Below are 21,521 nucleotides of genomic sequence, written 5' to 3'. Positions count from 1 at the left end.
GTACATATTTGTTTTTGCATCGCAACCAAATGCAGCCTTATGAGCTTTAAGCTGTGAGAAGTAAAAATGAGCCAAAAAGTGTTTTAAGGCTTGGTACGAGACTAAGAATTATTTTTAAAAACATAATAATCTAAAGTCAAAACACTTTTAAGCTTCAAACTACAAAACCATGGAGTTTTTTCAAACGCAACCTTAATTTGATTCATAATTTCATTTTTAGGGAAATCTTGTTGTCCACAGGCTCCGTTTGGGAAGAGTGCAAATGCAGGTTCAGTGCATACATGCACTCCAGTTCAGTTTTGCTAGTGTTTGGCAAGAATATATTTGTGCATTGACAATGATAGAAAATACAGTTTTCAATACATGTTTGCATCCAAAATGAGAGGAAAGTTTACATAAAAAAAGTTGATATACATTTAACTCAAAGTTGATCAAATGTTAAAAACGCATATTTCTGCCTTGAGATTCGTGTTTGCATCCATTACCACTAAAAATCACTTGACAAAAAAAATAAATTTATCACTGTAAAACTAAACCAACTTTACATTTGTATAGACCAAAATGTACTCTATTATTTGCATTTGCTCTCTATTTACACTCTTTCCAAATGGAGCCTTCACTTTAATTAGCTTTGATATCCAAGCTTCAGGGCAAAAACGTTTTATATTATTTATGGCCGACCTCGACCTATTTGCAAATATTCTAGTTGAATAAGCTGTTAAATTAAGCAGTTTCTCTCTAACCCTTCAAAATTATATGTAAATTGAGTCGTTGAACACAACTCAACTAAATCCCCAAGTCTACTTTTTTTCATGGCCAATTAGTACATTTTGATGTGATTGATGGGTCCGTGAATAATTAAGGGGCCACAAATATTGCCCAGCCCACCAATTCCCTTAGATTTTGCAATCTTGATTTCCAAAATATTGATCTGAGTTCGGGTAGTCATGCCTCATTCTTACCCAATTCTTGTCGACCAGGTCCGGTCTTTCTACCAAGAACCTCTGAACCTAACCTACTTGCATTTCTTATATGTTCTCTCCATGGATGGCATGTCAACCCGTAAAATACAACCGAGTCTGGTCGGGTTAAACCTTTTTCAGACTAATCCGTTTTCTTCCCAGGCACAGAGAATAAGGGTCTGTTTAGTGTGTTTTTTCATGCGGTCTTTTGTTTGTTTATAAGTTGGAAAGACTAAAATTCAGTCTATTTCAATTTGACATACAGAAGGTCTAGCCGTCAAAAGATGGGGCACCGAAAAGATGCAAAAAACCTATTTTGAACTAATTTCGGGAAGCTCTAAATGAAATTTCTTGCGTCTTTCGAATTTTATTCAAACACAGAAAGACCTAAAACAATACACTCTCAAAAAGACTTGCCAAACGGGCCCTAAATTAGTGGTTCGTGGGAAAAGCAAGAATACCCTTTTTTTTTTTTTTAGCGAAGAATCATTAGAGAATTGATCTCGTACGAAGGGAGATATATCACACATGCCTTGCCTTCGCCTAGAACAGTAACGACGTATAGACAAGGAAGAGATGCTTTCCCCTTTGCAGTTCCAAGAAAAATCAAATGGGCCAGAAACTAACATTGACCAAATAGCTAGCAATGCCGTCCTCCGCACACCCTTTAACAGAATCAGATTCTGCAATATATAGAAAAGAGAAGAATCCTGACAGAGAAACGTCAATAACCCATTAGCCTTTTTTTTTTCTTTCAAATTCTATTAGTGCCTTTCCTATCGTCTTTTCTATCATCGAATCAACCTGTCCTCGTCCCGGCACCCGCGTCCAGGCGAGATCAGCCGCCTCGCCACTCAGCCTCTTGTCAGCTTCATGTCACAAAGGGCAAGTTCCGGTTGCATTTCCTTCATCTGTTCCTTTCCTGACTTGCATGATTCCATCAAAACTAGTTAGACAATTTCTTTTTCCTTTCAGATTAATGCTGTGATGGGTGTTTCATGTTTTCTGCTACTTTGCAGCTTTTCTGCATGGTGATGAGGGTCCATATGGACTGCAACGGTTGCTACAGGAAAGTAAGGAGAGCCCTTCTCGATATGCAAGGTGAGGTGCCTTTTTAGTAGGGAGGATTAAATTTAAGCCTCCAAAGATGGGTTCTGTTCCAGATAAACTATTGGTCGAGTCTCACATGAATACTTTCTGTTTGTTTTGTTTGGAATTCTGATTGAAGAGCTGGAGACACATCTGATAGAGAAGAAGCAGTGCAAGGTAAGCGTGCTTGGAAGATTCAATCCACAAGACGTGGCAATAAGGTTAAGGAAGATGACGAACCGCAGAGTCGAAATCCTGGAAATCCAAGAGTTGGGCAACAGCAATGAAGATACCAATCAGAAGCCCGTAGTTACCACAGGATAGTTGCAGATGAGCTGATCCATCTTCTCTTGGGAGTTTGTGTTTAGGAACGTTTATTGATATAAAAAGAGATTTGGAATTCGTTATCCAATTGTAATGGCGCTTTGACAAATTCAATGGAATTGCATATATATCATACAATAACCTGTATTCCGTGCTGAGAGAGCCGGAGGGGAGTGAGGGGAATTACGAGGGTTTGCCCTCTTCGTGTATGAATTGTAAACGTTGATTTTAGCATATATAGATGTAGAAGAATAAGCTCGAATTTTTCAAACATTATGTGTTACCATGACCAGAAGTTATGGATAAAAGGTGTTGTGAAGAAGGGCCACTGCTCTCATTTTTTATTCAGTCCCTTTAAATAGTGGAGTAACTGACTCAGGACCTGCTGGGATCGATCAACTCACTAATCAGATGAGTCTGCAACGCTGCATACCTTTCAGTGTACTCTTGTTCATATCTGGCCATTTTCAGATGAGTCTGCAACTCTGCATGCCTTTCATTGTACTCTTCTTCTCATTATCTCGCTATTTTCATGTCTGGTTTAGGTTGAACCTTGCACCCTAACAAAACATGCATCGTTCACTAAAGACAATTGGATATATTGAAATCTCAGGGTCCATTTGGTTCGTGGGAATAGGGGTTTGGAATCGGAATAAGAATTGCCCATGCCTTTTGGTTGGACAGAATCAGAACCCGATTCCCTTTCCTAGTGGAATGCCATTCCCCCCACTTGAGGGAATGGCCATTCTGATTCCCCCTAGGAATGAGAATCCCATTCTAGCAGAAGACAAGTGACTCCCCCAAAGTCTATTCCTCTTTAACTTGATGCCAAGCCTCCCTCCCTCCATCTCTGTTGGTGCTTCCCCTCTTCCAACGGCTGAACCTTGCAAACTCCGGGGAGGTAAGTCACCACCGATCAATGCTGTTGTTTAGTTTTTCTTTTTCCTCATTTTTAGGTGTTTCTTTTCGTCTCTCTATGCTGGCCCCCTCCCCCAACGGCTGAGCCCTGTCGAGTGTCGTCGCCTCGTCGGACCTCGTTTTCTTCCTTTTTTTTTTTTTTTTTTTGACTTTGACATAGGTGACCTGTGACCTTGCAGCTCTCCAGCAACTAATCTAAGCCCATTTCTGGCGAGGTAACAGCCTTCTCTTCTATTTGACGAGGTAATCCACCAACGTTTTTCTCAGACTTCTCGAATGCATTTTTTTCTTCTATTTTTGAACTTTTATTTTCAGTTTTTGTATTGATTTATTGGTGGATGTTGGAAAAGGGAGTTTGCTTGTGTGCTAAGGTGTTCAATATTATTACATAGAAAATAGCATGTCTTCCAATTTCAAATAGAAAACGAAGACAAATTCACAATACCAGAATTATGTGTGAAATGGCCATGATGTGGATTGTTTAATTTAATATGTAGCATTACACTATGTTAAGGTATTTCACAATTAGAAGATATCGGTCAACATCATCAAATAAATATGAAAGGAGGATGGAACGGATTGAATAATAAGCTAACTTTATGGATAGTTTAGCTCAACAAAATGTTTGCCAACTAGAGAGCTAGAGTTAGTGTCTAGTTGTGGTGTTGATGTGTATTATTTTTCAATTGTTTGATTATTTCCTTTTTATTTGGATGTATTGTATGCATTATGTTTCATTGATTTTATATTTCTTTATTCAATTTGACATATTCATAAGTTTTATATTTCTTTATTTAATTTTACATGTTTACAGGTTTTGTTGTCATTTTTTTCTTTTAAAGTTTATGAACTGTTACTTTTGGTTGATGGGATGTCTACCAATGTTGAGAATACCCAATCTAAGCGTGGTAGAGGAAAGAACAAGCGTAAGTGGCTTGATGACGAGGATAAGGCATTGATCGAAAGCTTGCAGGAATTATGTACCAATCCTCAATGGAAATGCGATGGCAACTTTAAAAGTGGTTATATGTTGAAGTTACAGGATATGATTCGTTCAAAGATTTCAAATTGTAGTCTACAGGCGAGTCCCCACATTGAGTCTAGGGTTAAGTGGCTTAAGCAAAAATACTTTGCTATTGTTCAGATGTTAAAAGAAAATGGATGTAAATGGGATGATACGAAGAAGATGATTCGATGTGAGAAGGAGTGGTATGACCGTTGGTGCAAGGTAAATTGTTCATTATTTCTTTATCCTTAATAATTGTATAATTTGTCTTTTGTTTGCTTTAGCTCTTAATGTTGCTTGTGTTGTTTAATATGTTAGGCTCACAAGGATGCAAATGGTCTATATGGCATGAAATTCAAATGGTTTTGGGAGCTTGGTAAGATTTATGACAAAGATAGGGAAATGGGTCAATTAGTTGAAACTTTTGAAGATGATGTGCAATACATAGAAATGGAGGAGGCAGAAAACGATGTTGCACATTTTAGTAGTGATGAGGATAATTTAGGTGAGGAGGGCCAATTAGTGACACTAGTCAGCAAATCAACCACTGCAAGCACAAGTACTAAAAAGAAGAAGAAAGAGCAACAAACACTCAAAGGAAATGAAGCAAAGAAGCAAAGAGCAATGCAACCAATTAATTTGGAGGCACAGTTTTTGACTGCCATAGGTAAATTTGAGTCACTTATGCAAGATATTGGCATCCAACTTAGGACTCTGGCTACTATGATGGCTCATGAGGATGAACGAAAGCAACAACTGATTGATAGGAGCAACAACATTGTGGAGGAGCTAATGAAAATTGAAGGCTTAACTAGTAAGGATGTGTTTAGAATAGCTAACATTCTATCCACTGAGCCACCAAAGCTTAATGTGTTTTCTCAGCTTCCACTTGCAATGAGGAGGGAATATGTGCTTGATCTTCTTTATCCTAGTTTTGATGGATCTACTTCGGCCCAATAGGTGTTATGTGTTGTGCTTATTTCTTATAATATGTGGTTTATTTGGCTTAGATAGTTTGTTGGTGTTATCTTACTATGCCCCTATACTTTTATGTTATCTTATGTTGGACTTAGTTTAGATAGTTTATGGCATTATGTTATCTTATTATGATTATTTGTTTTTTTTTTGTATTATTTATCTTATTTTGTGCTCTTTCTTCATTTTTTTTGTTCTATATTCTCTTTTAACTCTTTATACATGAATTGAGTGTGAAATTATATATCTATTAAAAAACAATAATAAGTCAAAAGTTGAAGTTTTTATCAGGGGCAAAATTGAAATCTCATTTAATTTTGATTTCAACTTCTAAATGAACTAAATAACATCAATAGGAATTCAATTCCAATCCTTGTATGAACTAAATAGGTGCGGGGAATAGGCCATACCAATTTCAATTTCAGGATTCTGATTCTAATTCCGATTGCAAACCAAACAGATCCTTAGTTTGTTAGGATTGTGAAATGGCTTGTTTGTATTATGAATAGTAGTCAACTTGTCATAGGTTAATTAGAGGAATCATGATAAAATACAACACTTATTAAGCCAAGCATGAGAAGCCAAGGGTGCTAGGAGATCATGTTAATAGAGAATCTCTTGAAAGTAATTGTTTCATTCAACAAACAGAAATAAGAGAAGCCAACATACAATAAAAACAAACAGACAGACAACACAGAAAGAAGCAGAAAGCCAGAAACTACTACAGCAGACCAAAGGCACCTAAACCAAAGGGGGAAAAAAGAAGAAAAACAAAGAAAACAGATACTACACTAACAAGCTAACTTATGAGCAACCCCATTTGCACTAGTACAAATGCATGAGAGCGCAAATGAAAGAAATGCAAATTCTTGTTTAATTTTGCTTTGGGTTTTATTTTATTATTCTTCATATTTTAATTTACTTTATTTGTACTATAGTCAAACAAAATAAACTAAAATTTGAAACAAAAATAGATTAGAATTTATACTCAAATCATTTGCATTGCCATGATTTTGCATCAGTGCAAATTTATTTACATTGCAACCGAACACAGCCTTAGATTCAAGCAATAAAACACCAAATCTCTTAAAATTGGTTGGAAGAGCTTATACATGTGACCTTGTTTTTTCTCATTCTAGTACGACCAACTTTATCAGTTTGCTCGAATTGTATTATTGAACCAAACCAACTTATTAAACCCTTTTTCTAACTGACACCTAGTTCATTTTGTTAAATTCTTATTCACAAAAGATATATAAATCGTTAGCCCTTGGCTTGGCCAGAGAAGCCCCAAATCCTCTTCTGCCGTTGAGTTTGCTTTGGTTATGTTTTTGCGGTCGGAATATAAGTACTTTTGATAGAGTAAAGCATATCATGAGGCATCAAATTATATAAGTACTTTTGATTAAGTACTTTTAATCAAGTCCTCAGACGCTTTTATGGCGACAAGTACTTTTTTTTTTAAGTCTGGTTAACGCTGTAAGCATAAAGGAGATTAGTGAAAAGCTCCCTTGTTGATACCCTTTATTTTATTGTCAAACATCAAAATTTCTAAGTGAAATTTTACCTTTATGCGATTCCAAATTTTCAATTGTTGCTTTTTTTTGGCAAAAGAGCATTCTCATTGAGGAGGATATTTCCAAATGTTGCTTTATATCATGGGGGAACTGGGAAGTAACTTGGGACGGGCAGCCCAAGCCCAGTTGCTAAGACTGACTGTAACTATTTTAGAGGGCCAAGGCCCAGCATATAATGCCATTTATGCCGGTCCTTTTTTTTTCGTTTTGTGGTGTTTAAGGGGCTACATGGTTCATGTGAATAAATAAAGAAAATTTAAAGATATTAGAAGGGGGGCCTTACTATATACTCTATCATCGAGGATCTAAGTATTGATATGATATACCAGGTATCATCCTCAAAGATCACCGAAATGCAAATTTTTAAGGGTTTGAAATTTTTAATGATTTTAGTCGTTAAATATAAATGTCACAAGGCCCCATGTAAAATATAAACAAAAAAAAAAGAGCATTGGTCACCCAAAATGTCCAATACACATTTGTGTGCATTAGGCCATGTTTGGGAGTGCTTAAAAATACGTTCTTATTTGGGCCGAGACTCTACCATTAAGCACTTATTGGTGCTTGGGAAATAAGCCTGAAATAAGTGTTTACTTTAAAAATAAGGGCTTAATTTTTAAGCCCAAATTTTCAGCTTTTTTAAGTGCTTATACAATAAACACTTATTCAATTTTTTCTTCCAAAATAATCCCTAGTTGAATTATAAAATACCACTTATAAATTTATCCTTAGTTAAACTTTATAATTGTACTTTCATAAAAGTACTTTTGTTTAAAAATTTGAAAAAAAAAATGAAGGACAAAGTAGTCACAAATGCTTGTTTAAGTGCTTATTGGAGAAAAAGACTACCAAACATCCAATATGAAATAAGTGCACTTGAAAAAGTTGGGTGTCAAATACAAATAAGTGCTTATTCGAATAAGCACTTGCTTTTAAGCACTTATTTTTTAACATAAGCACTCCCAAACATGGCCTTAGTGTATCAATACTTCAAATCTTGTAAGAAAGTAGAAAATGGGAAATAGGAAAAAGGATCAAAACCTAACTTTTTTTTTTACTTCATGGGGCTACACAAATGGGAATAGCCCATCCCCTGAAGCCCCCAACACTGGTAGTAGGTAACAATGAGGTGTTTGGCAAGTCTTTTGTGTGGTTTTTGGACTTTTTCAAAGCTTTAAATATTAAAATTTGGTCTTTTCTATTTTGCACTAAAAGATAGGAAGTTAGGGAAACCTATGCCCTAAAAAGCTCATGGAAGATTAAGAAAGCCAAAAATCTAGCTTCAAATGAAGCTTCTTGCCTTTTTGCAACTAAAGCTAAAATCTTTCATTTAACAATTTTGTAGATCATGATGATAGACTAGGATACTTACCAAAGGGCCTAGATCTTTAAAGACGAGACCCTCAAAACTCATTACATCTTTTGGCATTCTAGGTTAATGACATCTTAATTGATACACCAAATGTTAAGAGTTAGGAGGAAAGCAAAAAAAAAAAGACTATTACCCTTTGAGTTGTGCAAAACACAAGTTTTTGCATATTACAATACTTTAAACACCTAGATATTGTTTGCATTTGTGGTTCTCCAAATCCTAAAGTTGGTAAAAACACTAAAAAAAATGAACCCGAATTGTGAATATGGTAGGATTGGTCCCCTCATTTCGTTCTAGTACAAAAACCTCCCTTTATACTACTTTCAATGTGGTTTAATTCACCATTTGGAAAGATGGATGGAATAAGGAGAAATCGGTGGAAAGTCTGGCAAGGTATCTTGAAAAATAGAGGATGGAAGGTTCGGTGGTTCCATCAAGCTACGGTCCTTGGTTGAGGGCTGAAGTTGGGAATGAGGAAGATAGATATGTGAACGCAAGCAGAAAAGAAAAGTGGCAGAAGAACTCAAATTCTAGAACTCAGAGTGAGGACAATAGTGACAAGCCAACTTGTGAGTTGCATCCAACTGGAAACATAAAAGAGGGGCCTCAAAGATAATCTGAAAACAACTAGAGAGAGAATGCAAGTGAACAATCAGGGGAAAATCTGAATCTCAATTTAGTGAGAACACCTGTAAAGAGAAAACTGTTGCATGAAAGAGATGGAGATGGAGATGAACCTCTGTTGGCCGGAAATGAGAGAGATACTCAGAATTTCAATGTGATCCTATCGTTAGTGTCCTTTTTTCCGGCGGGGATCAACTTTCAAGAAAGGGGAGAGGTGGTCATTCAGAGATGGTAAATCCTTTCCAACAAGCTTTACCTTTCCTATCTATACTAGCAGCGAGGAGCAGTCGGGCCTGTGCTCAAGCTATATGAGAAAGGGAAAAACTAACCTTACACTCCAAGCATTACCAAAAGTAGGTAGTGAGGTGGATGGTTTGATGTACAAGGAAGGTGGACAGACTTCTAGGTCTAAAAATCAGTTTGAAGACAATTCTGATGCATCGTCCAAGAATGAGATTACGTTTGGAAAAGAGATAGAGGCAAGGTTAATAGAAGACTAATCAATTCAGGTTGTGGATCTGGGTTTGGGGAGTCAGATTGTATCAAATAAACCAAACCCACCTAATCACTTTACTGGAGACTGCTCGAATTCTTTCTCTCTTGGAAATAGCAAATCAAAAAGGGAGAGGGTGGAGGGTTTAAAGGATGGTGTCGAAATGGCCTAGAAGAAATAGAAGAAATCCAAAGGGACTAAGCTAGAGAGTTCAAATGGCATAGAAGATGAGGTGTTGAGTTTCTTCAAGTGCGATCTAGAATATCAAATGCCCATAAGCTCATATCTATTAGGTTCTCCACTAAGAAAAGGTACCCTAGAACCCTAACTTTGACTTTAGTTTTGATGGTGTGTGTGATAGAACAAGAATTAGAAGAAATTGATATCTTTCTATTGAGAAAGTAGTACATATATATACAACCTTGTAGATACTAAAAAGGAAGAATCATACAGCCTTGCAGATACAAAAAATGAAGAAAATCATACAGTCTTGTAGATACTAAATAGGAAGAAAATCAAAGAAAGAATAATTCCTATAATCAAGCTATTCCTAATTGGGCTAATACTACATATATACAGCCTATAATTTCGTAACACTTCCCCTCAAGATGGAGCATAGATGTCAATCATGCCCAACTTGTTACAAATATAAGAAATCCGAGCTCCATTAAGAGCTTTTGTAAAGATATCTCCTAACTGCTCCCCAGTCTTTACATATGCTGTAGAGATCAAGTTTTGTTGAATTTTCTCACGAATGAAATGACAGTCTATCTTGATATGTTTAGTTCGTTCATGAAAAACTGGATTCGAAGCAATATGAATCGCAGCTTGATTATCGCACCATAGCTTCGCTGGAACTAAGACTTTAAGACCGACCTCAGTTAAGAGTTGAGAAACCCACATAACCTCACACGAAGCTTGTGCCATTGCTCTATACTCAGATTCTGCACTAGATCGCGACACCACATTTTGCTTCTTACTCTTCAACGAAACCAGATTACCACCAACGAAAACACAATAGCCAGTAGTGGACCTTCGATCAATCTTGGAACTTGCCCAGTCCGCATCAGAAAAACACTCAATGTTACTGTGACCATGATTCCGATATAGTATCCCCCGTCCAGGAGATCCTTTCAAGTAACACAAGATTTGTTCTAAGGTTTCCCAATGATGCACTGTAGGAGAGGACATAAATTGACTTACAATACTAACTGAGTAAGCAATGTTTGGACGAATCACTGTGAGATAGTTCAACTTTCCATCCTTTGTGAGTTGCTAGTTAGGAAGCATTGGAGTACTGCATGGTTTGACTCCCAGTTTCTGTTAACAGGTTCAAAACATACTTCCTCTGAGACAGGAAAATGCCTCTCTTACTCCTTGCCACCTCAATCCCCAAGAAGTATTTTAGGTGCCCCAAATCTTTAGTATTGAACTGGCTCTGCAAGAAGGATTTCAAGGATGAAATTCCCTTCGTGTCACTCCCAGTGATAACAATATCGTCTGCATATACAACAAGTAGAATGATGCCAAATGTGGACTGCTTATAGAAAGCAGTATGGTCAGATTTGCACTTCCTCATCCCAAACCTCTCTACTGCCTGACTGAATTTTCCAAACCAAGCTCGAGGACTCTGTTTTAGTCCATACAGCGATTTTTGAAGACGACAAACTTTCCCAGACTCCCCCTGAGCAACAAACCCAGGTGGTTGCTCCATATAAACCTCCTCCTGAAGAACTCCATGCAGTAAAGCATTTTTAATATCAAGTTGGTAAAGTGGCCAATCATATGTAGCTGCCAGAGAAATAAATAATCGAACTGAAGTCAATTTTTCCACAGGGGAGAAAGTATCAGAATAGTCCACTCCATATGTTTGTGCATAGCCTTTGGCCACCAGGCGAGCCACTGATCCATCAGAATTAAATTTGACTACAAAGACCCACTTGCATCCAACCGCTTTCTTACCAGCAGGTAAATCGACCAGATTCCAAGTACCATTCTCAGTCAAAGCATTCATTTCCTCAAGCATGGCTTCACGCCACCCAAGATGGGATAAAGCCTGGTGAACAGTTTTGGGAATCCCTACAGAATCAAGAGAGGCAACAAACAAACAAGAAGTAGAGGACAAACGATCATAGGTAACATAAGAGGAAATTGGATAAGTACATTCACGTTTACCTTTCTGAAGAGCAATAGGTAGATCAATATCACTGGGCATTGAATCTGATGACGAAGAAGAGACCGATGCCGGACTTGTCACAGGAGGATTAGGTCGTCGAGAATAGACTTGAGTAATAGGTAGTTTTGGTTGAGAAGGTGGTGGTGGGGGTATTGGAACAACACTAGCGTCTGGACCGGTGACATGATACACTAGTAGCTCATCATCCTCTTGTGGACACACAGGTGTAGATGGAGCAGTAAAGAAAGGAAGATGTTCATGGAATGTAACATCAGCTGACACAAGGTACCTGTGTCAAGAGAGTAGAAAAAACACCTGTACCCTTTTTGGAGACGATAGTATCCCAGGAAAACACATTTTAATGACTTGGGGTCCAATTTGGAAACTTGCGGACGAACATCACGAACAAAACAAGAACATCCAAAGATACGAGGTTCAATAGGAAACACAAATTTATTAGGAAACAAAATCTTATAAGGGATCTGATCATTTAGAACAGTGGAAGGCATGCTATTAATCAAAAAACATGTTGTAGAAACAGCATCAGCCCAAAACTGTTTAGGAACATGTGTTTGAAATAAAAGAGCCCTGGCAGTTTCAAGAAGATGTCTATTTTTTCTCTCAGCCACTCCATTTTGAGATGGAGTATCAACAAAAGATGATTGATGGAGAATTCCATTCTGAGTCATGTAAGTCTGGAAGGAATCAGAGAAATATTCTTTGGCATTATCACTTCGCAATGTTTGTACAGACACATCAAACTGGGTTTTTATTTCAGCACAAAAGGTTTTAAAATGTGAAAGCAACTCAGAACGAGATTTCATTAAATAAAGCCAAGTCATACGAGAAAAATCATCCACAAAGGTAACAAAATATCGAAATCCAGTCTTAGACATAATAGGACAAGGTCCCCAAACATCTGAATGTACTAACTCAAAAGCATGATTAGCTCTTTTATTAACTCGAGAAACAGACGATAGACGATGATGTTTTGCAAACTGACAAGGCTCACAATCTAAAGAAGATACATCATGAAACTGAGGAGATAACTTCTTTAACAAAGGTAAAGATGGATGCCCCAACCGACAATGAGCTTCAAAAGGAGATAAAGTACTGGAACAGGCAATGGTCTGAGGTTCCTGGGTATCCAAAATGTACAGACCTCCTGATTCTCGTCTTTTACCAATAATCCTCTTCATCATAAGATCCTGAAACAGACAATGATCAGGAAAGAATGAGATACAACAGTTAAGAGTACGAGTGAGTTTGCTAACAGATACCAAATTAAAAGAAAATTTTGGTAAAATCAATACAGATGACAAAGAAAGTGTTGGTGTGGGATTGATAGTGCCAGAACCAAGGACAAAAGAAATAGAACCATTTGCTAAGGTGACTGAAGAAGGAAAAGTTTGTGATTGGAAAGTGGAAAAGAGATTAGGATTACCTGTCATATGATCTGTTGCACCAGAATCAATGACCCACTGAGAGGAAGAAGAAAGAAGACATGTATTGGTTTTACTTGACTCAGCAAGGGCAGTGATGGACTGAGAGGAGTTCTTTAATGCCTCTTGATACTGGGTAAATTTCGCATACTTAACTGCAGAAATTGTAATGGTCTGATTTGACGATGGATGAGGAGCATCACTCGTAGTTACAACATGAGCTGACTAAGACCCAGAAGACTTCTGGTTTTTCTTTAGCAATTTCTGGCAAGTCCTTTTAGTATGTCCTGGTTCATGACAATAGTAGCAAACTATTCCCCCTGTGGCCTGAGTTCCAGCATTCCAACCACTATTACTGCCACCTCTGCTACTATTCTGAGAACGAGACCGGCCAGTTGATCCACTATTCTGACTGACAAGTGCACTAGGTTGTTGTACAGGTGAGGTATGGGAACCAGTATCTGTACGAAGGACCCTAGTAAAGACCTCTTTTAAAGAGGTAATCTCAGGATTAGACAAAATCTGTAACTTAGCACCATCAAATTGAGGATTAAGGGTAGCCAGAAAACTCATAATAGCCATCTGTTCACGTTGAGTCTGCTGAACTTTGATATCAATACTGAAGGGTAACAAGGCGTTCAATTCTTCATAAGTGCGCTTGAAATTCATGAAATAGGTCTGAAGAGACTAATCCTGTTGTTCAGCCCGATAAAATGTCTTGCAAACATAAAAAAATACGGGAAATATTTTCTTTACCAGAGAACAGAAAAGCCAAATATTCCATTAGTTCTTTTACAAACTCACAGTGAGAGACATGACCGACGTACTCATTCTCAATTGAATTGTGGATTTGCAAAAACAATTGCGTGCCAATCCTTAGCCATTCAGTGCGGGTCTCATCAATAGGAGGGTCCTTAGTCAGATGGTCGTCCTTAGAGATACTCCGTAAATACAAACGAACAGTCTTACTCCAGTCTAAATAATTAGTTCCGTTTAGTTTTTGTTCAATGATCTTAGACAGAATGGGGATAACACTAGGCATAGCCAAGTTCTTTTGTTCAACCGCCATCATAAACACAGAAAAATAAACTTTTAACAACCAGCAAAGCCAATAAAACAGAATCGGCAGCAGATGCAACACCCAAACAGCAAGAAACCACAACTGGCAGCACCGAAATATCAACTGTATAAAAAGAACAGAGAATAAAGACTTTCCTGATGGGCAAACAAACACCACAGGAGTAACACCGAGGCTGTTGTGCTACTCTCCGACCTGTTGCAGACTTGAAAGCCCTCTCCCGATCGAAGTGAAGAAGAGATGGGTGAAGGTGGGTAAGCCGATCTGGGATTCCACTTCCACTGGTAGGGGCAGTGAGATGCAGATGTCACTCAGAATGGGTGACCTAGAGATCGCAACTGCTGCTCACTTGGGCAACGTAAAGAATTCAAAGCTGCTTACTTGGTGTCTCCAGCTCTGATACCATGTGATAGAACAAGAATTAGAAGAAATTGATATATTTCTATTGAGAAAGTAGTACATATATATACAACCTTGTAGATACTAAAAAGGAAGAAAATCATACAGCCTTGCAGATGCAAAAAAAGGAAGAAAATCATACAGCCTTGCAGATGCAAAAAAAGGAAGAAAATCATATAGCCGTGCAGATACAAAAAAAGGAAGAAAATCATACAGCCTTGTAGATACTAAATAGGAAGAAAATCAAAGAAAGAATAATTCCTATAATCAAGCTATTCCTAATTGGGCTAATACTACATATTTACAGCCTATAATTTTGTAACAGTGTGAAATGCATTGTTGATCTTAAGATCGATAGTTCTTTATGGAAACAAGAAAATTGTACTTCTTTCTCTAGAAATGATAATCGACTATTGATGTATGAGGCAGACTATCTGACAATTGTCTTCTTTATAGACAATTTTTTTTTTTTATTTTGGAGGGAGAGGGTGGAGGGTTTAGAGGATAGTGTTGAAATAGCCCAAAAGAAATCTGAAGGGAATGAGCTAGAGAGTTTGAATAGCATAGAAGGTGAGGTGTTGAGTTTTTTCAAGTGCGATTTATCATATCAAATGCCCGAAAGCTCATATCTATTAGGTTTTCCATCGAAAGAAAAGGTACCCCAGAACCCTAACTTTGATTTTAGTTTTGCTGGTGTGAAATGCATTGTTGATTCTAAGATCGATAATTCTTTATGGAAATAAGAAAATCGTATTTCTTTCTCTAGAAATGATAATCGGCTGATGATGTATGGGCATAATATCCAATGATTGTCTTCTTTCTAGAGACAATTTTTTTATGTTGGAAAAGATCAAAGATAGAAAATGGGCAAGAGGAGGTTGTTTCTAAGTACTAGGAAAAAACATAAGAAAAAAGCACAACAAAATATGGAAAAATATTTGTGGTGGTCAAAAACACCAAACTATTCTTCTCAAAACTGGTTATCCTCTAAAACTTGGGTAGGTAGAAGTTGGGGGCAAAAGTCTAACTATGGGTGTTGGTGTAATCAGAAAATAATATTCAAAAATCGTTTCTTTGTTCTACACAAAAACCAAATCTCACATAGTCCAAATCTAAGTAGGAGTTATTTAGATATGGATTTGATCAAAAAGGGGAAGCCAATATTTCAGTTACCTTACCAACAAAGATATTTCTAAATTACATGGAAAATCTTGGGTGGACAGGAATTGTTTGATCGAATGGGTTTGCAGGAGTTGTCCCTAAATAACTCCCTTAGTGGCAATGAAAGCTATCTGTTGGAACTGTTAAGGGTTGGGATCCTCCGTGACAGTTCGTGCAGTAAAAGAAACCCAAAGAAAAATAAAGTCTGAAATTATTTTCTTTAGTGAGACCAAGTGTAGTCTTTCCAACTGTAGAAAAAAATTCAGCTGACTAAAGGATTGGAATTGTTGGGGTGTGGACTCAGTGGGTCTACCAGGAGGATTAGCTATTTTCTGGGACAAGAATATGAACCTCCAAATTTTATTAACAGACAAGAATGTCATCCATTAAAAAATAGAGAATGTGAACAATGATAAAATTTGGTGGTGTTCTTTCATCTACGAAGAGCTTGAAAAAAGAAAGATGTATTTTGTAAAAAAAAATCAATTTTTTGGCATCCAAAACTCAGGGTCCTTGGTGTTGCATTGGGGATTTTAATATGATCTTTAATTTGGATGACAGAATGGGGGGAAAGAAGTGAAAGTAAGACAAATCAGAAGAAATAGAGCTGCAATGCATAAGTGGGGCCTTGAAGAAATTCAAAATTCAGGTCCAAAGTTTACTTAGACTAATAAGAGGGATAGTGCGAACCATATAAAGGCCAAACTGGATAGAGGTCTAAGCAATTTGAGATGGAAAGAATGGTTCCCTAATGCAAAGATTTTTGGTTACCTTTACTTATGGGTCAGACCATTTATCTATTTGTTTAGACACCAATCAACCATTTTTAAGATCAAAAAGCCATTTAGATTTGAGGAAATGTGGCTTACACATGAGAAGTTTGTAGATGTAATCAATGAGGTGTGGACAGATTATAATCCTGACCAAATAAACCCTTCAATCACCAAAAAATGCTCAAAGTTGAGTAATTCTCTGAGGAAGTGAAACAAGAATGAGTTTGGGAAAGTTCAATATTGCATTGAAAAGATTAATGGAGAGTTAGTTGTAGAACAAGCAAAACAAGGATCACATTTCTGCCATCAAAAGATTTTAGAATTAGAGAATAAGATAGATGTGTGGCTTAGAAGGGAAGAGATTTTATGGGCCTAGAGATCTAGGGTGAACTGGCTACACTATAGGGATAGGAATACAAGATCCTTCCACAATTTGACTATCAAAAAGAAGAGACAAGAATAGAATCCTAAAGTTGAAAGATTAGAACAGGGATTGGATGGAAGGGCAAGAGAACATCAAAAAAAAATCTGGAGAATAATTTCCAATGAATTTTTGTATCCTCCTCACGTTCAGATATTGATTTGGCTTTACAAGGGGTCAATGCAGTAATTAATGAGGAGAGAAATGAAGAGTTGCAAAGAGAAGTTACAGAAGAAGAGATTAAGGTGGCCTTTTTCCAAATGGCTCCTAGGAAGGCCCCTAGTCATGATGGTTTTTCCAACCTTTGTTCAAAACTTTTTTAGATATAATAAAGGAAGATGTGGCGACAAAAGTGAAAACCTTCTTTAACAATTGTCTGTTAAATAGAAATCTGAACTCTACCTTCATAGCTTTGATTCCAAAAGCAAAAAATCCAGAAGATGCTTCTCACTTCGGGCTAATAAGCTTGTGCAATATAGTGTACAAAATAATTTAAAATATCCTAGCAAACGGACTGAAACCAATTCTAAATGATATCATTTATGAAAATCAAAGTGCCTTCATCAATGGGAGGGAAATCTCTAATAATATCTTGTTAGCTCATGAAGTAATGCACTTCATGACTCATACAAAAGCTATGAGTGGTTTTGTGGTAGTTAAACTCGATATGAGCAAAGCATATAATAGAGTAGAGTGGGAGCTCTTGGAATTAACAATGGAGAGAATGGGGTTTGGTAGCACTTGGATATCTTGGGTAGTGAAATGTGTTTCTACAGTCTCTTTCCAAATTCTAGTAAATGGAACCCCCTTAAAAGGAATCTATCCTCAGAGAGGGCTTAGGTAGGGAGGTCCTTTCCCTCCTTACATTTTTTTGCTTTGTTCCGAAGTTTTCTCTTCTATTTTCAATCACAAAGTTGGCAAAAAATGAATTATCTGTAATCAAAATATGCAAGTTGGCTCCAACAATATCTCATTTATTTTTTTGTAGATAACAATTATATTTTCTCGAAAGCCAATATCAAGGAGGCAAGTACTTTATTGGATTCCATCACTCTCTTTGAAATAGCCTCAGGACAACAGGTGAACTACAAAAAATCAGAAGTTTTTTTCAATAACAATTTTATGCAAAATTAAAAAAAAAAACTAGTCTCAAATTATCTAAAAATTAAAAAGGTTGATAATCCATACGTTATTTGGGTTCCCATGCTCTTATAGGCCAAAAAAAAGTTGCAAACCTTTGAGTACCTTGTTGAGAGAGTGGCCAATAGAGGCAATGGATGGAGGGATTCTCTTCTATCCCAAGCTGGAAAGGAGGTCCTTCTAAAGCCAACTCTAACAACAATCCCAACATATTGTATGCCATGTTTCCTATTACCAAAGAAAATATGTAAGTCTATAGAATGGAGTCACAAAAGATTTTGGTGGAGGGAATGAAGAGAAGAAAGGGGTAAGGTGGACCAGCTGGGGCAAATGTGTAAGAATAAGTCTAATGGTGGGTTAGATTTTAGAGATTTGAGCTCCTTCAATCTAGCCATGCTTGCTAAGCTGGCTTGGAGGCTCTGTTCTGATACAAGGAGCATGTGGGTAAGGGTCTTAAAATCAAAATACCATCCAAATTTCCACTTTCTCCATGCAAGTCTTAGAAGTAGGCCTTCTTGGGGTTGGTGGAGTGTGCGGGAAGGTAGGAAAATTCTAAAAAGAGGCATCTTTTGGAAGGTTAGTATTGGATTACAAATAAAGGTGTGGAATGATCCATGGATTCCAGGATTAGAGAATTACAAATTAGTGGGGCCAAGGCAATAAAATTCTACAAATTTAGTAGTTTCAAATCTGATTGATCATGAAAATAGGTGGAATAGAGAGAAGATAAATGTTTTCTTGCCTCTAGTTTTTGCACAAAAAAAGTTTAGAGGTGGACCTCCCTTCAAATCCATGGGATGACAAATTGGTGTGTGTTGAAAGTAAAAATGGGGTTTTCTTAATAAAATTTGCTAATTCATTGCAAAGAAATCTCAAGAGGAATTAACCAAAAGAACTAATGATACAAATTTTAATAAATCCTTATGGAATCTAATATGGAAACTCCCAATTGAGCCAAAAATTAAGCATTTCCTTTGGAGATATTGTGTTAATGGTCTAGCCATGAAATGTAACTTATTTAGAAGATTATTATTGGACTTAGATATCTGTGACAGATGTGGTAAGGAGGCTGAATCTATTATGCACACTTTGTTGTTATGTGACAAAGAAAGATGCATATGTTTGGTATCAAGTTGTGGCATTAATCCAGGATTTAGCAATCGGTTCCTTATCTTTAAGGGCTAGTTGAAGTGGATTTTTTCTCTCAGTTGGACCTCCTAGTAGAGATTGCTCGAACCCTTTGGAGTATTTGGAAGGATAGAAATGCCTATTATTTTGATAAGGAATATGTAAATCCCTTAGTTGTTATTTTCTCTATTCGTAGATCAATAGTGGAGAAATCTTATCTTCGGCAATCAGGGGTGAGCATTCGGTTTATTCGATTAAAATCAGGCCGAATAAACCAAATTTTTAAAAAACAAATTGAAAAAAATAAAAACTGGACCGAAACCAAATTTTAGAAAAAAATGAAATAACCAAAACCAAAATTTTCTGTTCGGTTTTCAGTTAAAACCAAATTTTAATAATATATTCTATATTATATATATTATAACATATAATATATATTATATTATATATTATAAAATATATATCATGAAATCAATTTTCATTATATTAATATATTAATCTATAAATATATATTATAATATGTATTATATATTATATCTTACATATTATATATTATATATTACACATTATATACTAAAGTTTGTTTTATTCAGTTAACCAAATTTGTAATTCTAAAAACCAAAACCAAAACCAAAACCGGAATATTCAATAACCAAATTAACCAAAAACCAAACAAACCGAAACTGAAATTTTTGGTTCTGTTTTTCGGTTTTAACCGAAGAATGCTCATCAAGCAATAGAGATTGGAAGGCTCTTACAAAGTTAATCACCATGCGATTTTGGTTTTTGTGTTCTACCGGATCAGGGGTGCTAAAAGACCAATTCAGATGGTGAATTTTTGGCAAATGGTCAAGCTTCATTTTGAGATGTCACAGCGGTATCTGTTGGGGAGCTGGGTTTGGTCCTGTTAAAGCTTCCACATTGATAGTAGCTGAAGCCAAAGATTTATCTAAAGATGTTTCTTTTGCTTGTTAGTTAAATAAAAAACAATGTTCTTTTTGAATCTATAATATCAGTTTAGTGAAGTTTTTGAATGAAAAAGATGGTTGTGTAGATCCAAATATTTATTTCTATTGCAGGGACATTCAGAATATTGCAACCAACAAAAATTACAACTTTCAGTTTTGTCCAAGGAAGGCGAACAATGTTACCCATGTAGCAGCAAAGTTTGGTTTCTCCCAAGCTTTTAAGTCCAACGTATCGCCCTCGTTGCCTCTTAGATGTTGTTTTGTTGGATCAAGTTTTTTTTTTTGTTGTTGATGGTTTTTTTTCCTATTTTATTATGGGTAATTTTTTGTTCCGATTGTGTTGTCTTTTCTTTTCTATGCCTACTTGTAATCTTTCTTCTCATGTGGTTAATGAAAGTCATCTTTACAAAAAAAAAACCCTTTTAGCCCCTTCTTGGGTGGACTTATCCTACGGGTGCAAATTGGGTACCTAACTTAAGTAGTTAAGTAATTTATTCAACATTAGGTATGTCCTTCTAGTTGGCCTCATTTGAATTTTAACAAATCCTCATCCCCAATACTCCCAAATTGAACCCTTAATGGCTTAACCTAATCTGAACTTTTCCCAAGCTTAGGTCTCAAATTTTTGGGCTTTGAGCTCGACTTGGACTAGAAAACTCAAGCGAGTCAAGCTCAAGTTAAAGCACCTTGCTTAAACATATGGTATAAATTACAAACATAATGCAAAAATACTCATTCCAAAGTATTTGAACATTTATTCATCTATCTAAACAACCTTCAATTATTTAAATTTGGTGTTGTTTGGAAAGTTTTTTTAGAAAGATCTTCTAGCAGCCCAAATGGCCAAAAGATATATTGAGCTTTTGGGGTCTTGTCTTTAAAAACAAAGACCTTAGGGTAAGTGGCTTAATATACTGGAATTTTAAAAACACGTTCAAAGGCTATATATCAATTTTTTGAACCACCATTGGCTTGGAAAATCAGACTATTCGACCCAAAAACCATCCAAGTAATTGGTTCCACTTCACTCTTAACCCTTTCTTGGGCCGAAATCTGTTGACTTGGTTAGAGAACCGCTGACTTGGGTGGTCAAACCATCAATCCGAACAATTGCTCGTGGTTTAATAAAGATGTAGAGGAGATTAGAGAGGAACTAAGACGATAACGATCTTAGATTTGAGATCACTATATCACATAGAGAGAGAGAGAAGAATAAGAAGAAGAAGATAAAACAAAATTGAGGTTGGAGAGGAATCAGATCTTAGATATGAGATCTATGTTTTTGCTGTCGTTGCAATTTTGTTGTTACCGCCATACCGCCATTGTCGTCGCCATCGCCATTTGTTGGTGAACGTTGGATCCTCCTCCTCCTCCTTCCTTGCTTCCTTTTTCTCTCTCATTTCCTTTTTTTTCCCACTTGCTCTCCTTCCCTTATTTCTTTTTTTTCTTTCTTTCTTTCTCAGTCGACAACTGTAATCTATCTTTCTCATAAAAG

At 36.6% G+C, this 21,521-nt stretch overlaps 1 protein-coding gene across 3 annotated transcripts; it reads left to right on the top strand.

The window, feature by feature from the left end:
- The first annotated feature begins 1,680 nt into the window (after positions 1-1,680).
- LOC104601717 (uncharacterized) lies at positions 1,681-5,473 on the top strand. 3 transcript variants are annotated; one of them, XM_019198662.2, is made up of 7 exons: positions 1,681-1,847; positions 1,982-2,063; positions 2,191-2,876; positions 2,989-3,276; positions 3,473-3,536; positions 4,108-4,521; positions 4,618-5,473. In XM_019198662.2, exons 6-7 carry the CDS (start codon positions 4,165-4,167, stop codon positions 5,257-5,259), a joined length of 999 nt encoding a protein of 332 aa, XP_019054207.1. In that variant the 5' UTR covers positions 1,681-1,847; positions 1,982-2,063; positions 2,191-2,876; positions 2,989-3,276; positions 3,473-3,536; positions 4,108-4,164; the 3' UTR covers positions 5,260-5,473. The 3 variants fall into 3 exon arrangements, with proteins under 3 accessions (XP_019054207.1, XP_019054211.1, XP_019054208.1); XM_019198666.2 differs by lacking the exons at positions 1,681-1,847; positions 1,982-2,063; positions 2,191-2,876 and having other exon boundaries at positions 3,135-3,276; positions 4,438-4,521; XM_019198663.2 differs by lacking the exons at positions 1,681-1,847; positions 1,982-2,063; positions 2,191-2,876 and having other exon boundaries at positions 3,135-3,276; positions 4,136-4,521.
- Positions 5,474-21,521: the final 16,048 nt, after the last annotated feature.

The sequence above is a fragment of the Nelumbo nucifera genome, chromosome 3 (assembly GCF_055504915.1).
Source record: "Nelumbo nucifera cultivar China Antique chromosome 3, China Antique-T2T, whole genome shotgun sequence".
Taxonomy (NCBI): Eukaryota; Viridiplantae; Streptophyta; class Magnoliopsida; order Proteales; family Nelumbonaceae; genus Nelumbo; species Nelumbo nucifera.
The sequence above is the reverse complement of the archived record's forward strand: the minus strand, read 5'-3'. Positions and strand labels throughout refer to the sequence as shown.